General features: G+C 30.9%; 1 protein-coding gene across 1 annotated transcript; it reads left to right on the top strand.

Moving 5' to 3' along the window:
• Positions 1 to 547: 547 nt before the first annotated feature.
• LOC108481363 (probable disease resistance protein At5g63020) lies at positions 548 to 2790 on the top strand. The gene is made up of 3 exons (XM_053027622.1): positions 548 to 590; positions 687 to 771; positions 1302 to 2790. The coding sequence occupies exon 3, from the start codon at positions 1306 to 1308 to the stop codon at positions 2788 to 2790; it is 1485 nt and encodes a 494-aa protein (XP_052883582.1). The 5' UTR covers positions 548 to 590; positions 687 to 771; positions 1302 to 1305.
• Positions 2791 to 4230: the final 1440 nt, after the last annotated feature.

The raw sequence follows: 4230 nt of genomic DNA, 5'->3' as shown, positions 1-4230 counted from the left end.
AAAAATAAATTATATTCGGAATTTTATAGTTTCTTATAATGTAAAAGCTACGTCAAAAAATAGAAGAGGTAAAAACAGAGACATATAATTTTTCTTAATGTTTTTTTATATATATTCTTTTTAAAGAATGGGTATTGGATATTTTGATATAAATAATATAGAGAAATTTTGAAGGGTTTAAAAATTACCCTCATTTTCTCTCACTTTATTTAATTTTGAAAATTTTATCTACTTTTATTTAATTTTTAATTTTATAATGTTCAAAAATTTTAAAAATAATTTCATTTTTACCATTTTATATATTATCAAGATCAAATTGACTGAAAGTATAAAAATTAAGGACTAAAATTGTTATTATTCGAATTTAAAACTACCATATGTAAGAAATTGTCCAGAATCCAAAATTTAATACTGAAAAGTTCAACAATGCAAATAATTTCAAGTTGACTTGTATATTTAATTTCAAGTTGTAACATATAATTATGCATTCTTACACTTCAATGATTTTATTAAATATTATTTAATGCCAACTTCAAAGATTTTGTTTTGATGTCCAAGGTCTATCACAAAATTTCAAGCATCCTGTCACGGTAATTTTCTTTCATTTGCTTAACCCATCACATGCTTTTCTTTGCTTAATCCATGACTTTGAAATGATTGTTTCTGATTATCTGCTACTGTTATAGCTTTGTAAGACAGTCAAGGAAGAAGTCAACTTCACTGCTTCATTTTCAGTTCTATTCTCTCAACACTTTTCAGCCACGAAGTCAGGTAATAAGATCTGAACCTATGATTTCCTCTAGTGATTATCAACTGTTTTTGATTTTAGGACTGGATGATCAGCAGACATAATCTACTTTAGATAGAAATTAATACAACAAGATGATTTCCTTTGCTTTTCACATAACAAGAAAGATGAATAGCTGTATTAAGATCTGAAGCAATGATTTCCTCTACTGATTATCAACAGTTTTAGATTTTAATACAAAAAGAGCTACCCAGAAGCAATATAAGGTTGAAATCTAAAACTGTTGAACATTTTAGCTCTTAGTATTCTGTAATGAACTCTTGCACACTAGAATCTAGCATGTTATATAGTTTGAGAGGTTGATTCTGGAAGTACAATGGTGACCAGAATTTCATCATGTTTCTCTCTGCCACCCATCCATAGCTCCATCTAATAGACGCCATTGCTTGAAACTTGCATTCATGCTTACACTGACATATCAAAACTTCATAAAAAATCCAATACATTCACAGATTTTCATTATCTGCTACTGATATATATGATTGCGTTGCAGGGGCATGGCAATGGGGTACGTAGAGCCTGTTGTTGGCATTGCAAATTGTCTCGGAACTCCTGTTTGTAAATATCTGCAATATCACAGAAAGCTGAACGATTATGTGAGAAACTTCAAGAGGATCAGAGATGAATTGAATTGCAAAATGGAAGATATAGAGCTGCAATTGAAAGCAGAGCTTCTTCGTCCTCTGGGGAAGATACCAAAGCAAGGAGTTGAAAATTGGTTGAAAGCTGTGAAAGAGATGATTAGGGAAGCAAAAGTTGTTGAAAACAAAGTCAGTAACGGGAGATATCTCTGTCGTGCTTGCAACGGGAAGCTGGTTGATGAAAAGACTCGAGAAATGAAGGAATTTCTTGATAAAGCTCCTAATGCCTCTGAAGGTCTTGCCATGGATGGTCCAAGTGCTGGGTTGCCACTGCCAACATCAGAACTAGTTGGAGAGGAAGCTGTCAGAAATGATATTTGGGCATGTTTGATGCAGGAGGAGGTGAGCAAGATTGGGGTTTGGGGGATGGGAGGTGTGGGTAAAACCACTATCATGAAGCACATCCACAATGATCTTTTGAAAGAACAAAGATTCGAAAGGGTAATCTGGGTTACCATATCAAAGGAGTTCAATGTAATGAAGGTACAAGATAATATTGCAAGTGCGTTGGAGTCGAAGGAATATTTAGACAAAGAAGAGGACAAGCTCAGACGAGCTGCAATCTTGTCAGAAATGCTGAAGAACGCAGGAAAGCATGTTCTAATCCTAGATGATGTGTGGGATAAAGTCTCTCTAGAGGATGTTGGGATCCCTGAGCCGAGTGGCAGCAATGGCTGCAAGTTGGTGTTGACAACCCGTTCGGAGCATGTCTGTAAGTATATGGGTTGTAAGGTGATAAAAGTGAAGCCCCTTTCAGAAGAAGAGGCATTGGTACTATTCTTGAATAAGGTTGGACCTAACATAGTTCAAAGTCCAACTATAATGCCTACTTTGAAGCTTGTTGTCAACGAATGTGCCGGCCTACCCCTTACAATTGTCGTGGTAGCTGGTACCATGAAAGGAGAAGATAACCCTCTTATTTGGAAAAATTCACTCGGGGAATTAAAAGAGAGAATAGGGAAAGTTGAAGGAGTGGAAGCTGAGGTAATCGAGCGCTTGAAATTTAGCTTCGATCACTTAAAGGACGAGAAATTGAAATATTGTTTCTTACATTGCGCATTATATCCCGAAGATTTTGAAATTGAAAAGGATGAACTAATTGAGTGCTGGATTGACGAGGGATTCATAGATGATATGGGTACAAGACAAGAAATGAATGACCAGGGTCAAGTTATTTTAAAGAAGTTGGAAGATAATTGCTTGTTGCAAAATGTCTCGAGTGAAGAAATGAAAATGCATGACGCAGTGAGAGACATGGCATTGTCGATCACAAGAATGAATCCTCGATATATGATACAAGCAGGTTTGCAATTAGAAGAGTTACCAAAAGAGGAGCATTAATGGAGTTCGGATATTGTGAAAGTATCGCTTATGCGTAACTCCATATCAGAAATTTCTATAGATGTATCTAAGGTATTTTTAAATAAAGATAATTATTGAATTATTAATTAATAATTTAAAAAATTATAATTGAAATGCTACATTAAATCTAATTCTATTACAATGAAATTATTTAGTAACTTTAACGATTTTTAATTAGTTAAATTTGCATTCTAATGATTACTTATTCTTTACCTCATTTTTCAATCTTATTGTTCATTCACATAAACACGTATAAAATGTACAAGAGTACGGTTTTGCTATCTAAAATTATTGATAATTGATATTCATGTATTAGACTCAAGTGAATACTTAAAACATAGGTATGAAAAAAACCATATTCTAGATCTACATACATCTTGACTATGAATTTTATTCTAAGATTGCATATATAAAGTCATTTATAATGATTAAGAGCTAATTTTATAAAATTCGGTAAAAAGTCATAGCAAAAAGTAATGAGTCAACAAAGGAACAAAGGACTAGGTAAATTGGAAATTAAATTTATTGACTATATAGATCCAGAGTATAATTTATACTAAGAATTAGAACCAATGAAAGAATTGGAACGAATTTAAGGATTTATTATATTTGGGTTTTAACACTAATTATACCTATTTAGAAACATTTAAAATGTCACTATAATGTAATTTATAGTCAACAATAAATATTAAATTGCATGTCAACAATTATATGGTACAATATTCTTCAATAACCATATCAAGGTTATCAAATTATTTAGTACTATAATTAACTAAATTACAAATTTATAAGATAATAACTGATAATTTTTAATTGTAACTTAATAAAATGTCCAATGTTAAAACAATTTATCCAACCATATTGAACGTTACAATTTGCATTCATATTTCATCAACTATTTTAAATTACAAAACTCTTTTTTGTATTCTAACATAATTTATAATCATGATTTCATATTACTTCATATTTGTAGCAATTTTGTACTAAACAATATTATTGAAATAGTAATTTTTAATGATCACCACAGTGCATATTGTTTCTTCACCATCTTTAAATATCAAAATCTATGGAAAATTAAAATTGTATCTGAAACTTTACTATTTCTAAAACAATGTAAATTTAAAAGGTATTGAAAAATGATAATGACATATTTATCTAGCATAATTACCTATTCAAACATGTGCATAAATGACTTCTGCACAAAAGAAACTACTTATTTCTATATACTTAAAGCAAATAAAATTTTTCTTGTACAATTTATGTAGCAATTAACTAATTGAGATGAGATATTTCTAATGATATGACATAAACTAGAAAATTAATGTCTATTCTCATAATGTATTACCAAATTTGAAAGCAACATTAATGCACACTATGTCAAATCATGAGTAGGCAAATGGTTTGACAAAATGTTATGAA

Source organism: Gossypium arboreum, chromosome 5 (assembly GCF_025698485.1).
Source record: "Gossypium arboreum isolate Shixiya-1 chromosome 5, ASM2569848v2, whole genome shotgun sequence".
NCBI classification, from domain to species: Eukaryota; Viridiplantae; Streptophyta; class Magnoliopsida; order Malvales; family Malvaceae; genus Gossypium; species Gossypium arboreum.
This window is presented reverse-complemented; position numbering and strand designations above follow the sequence as displayed.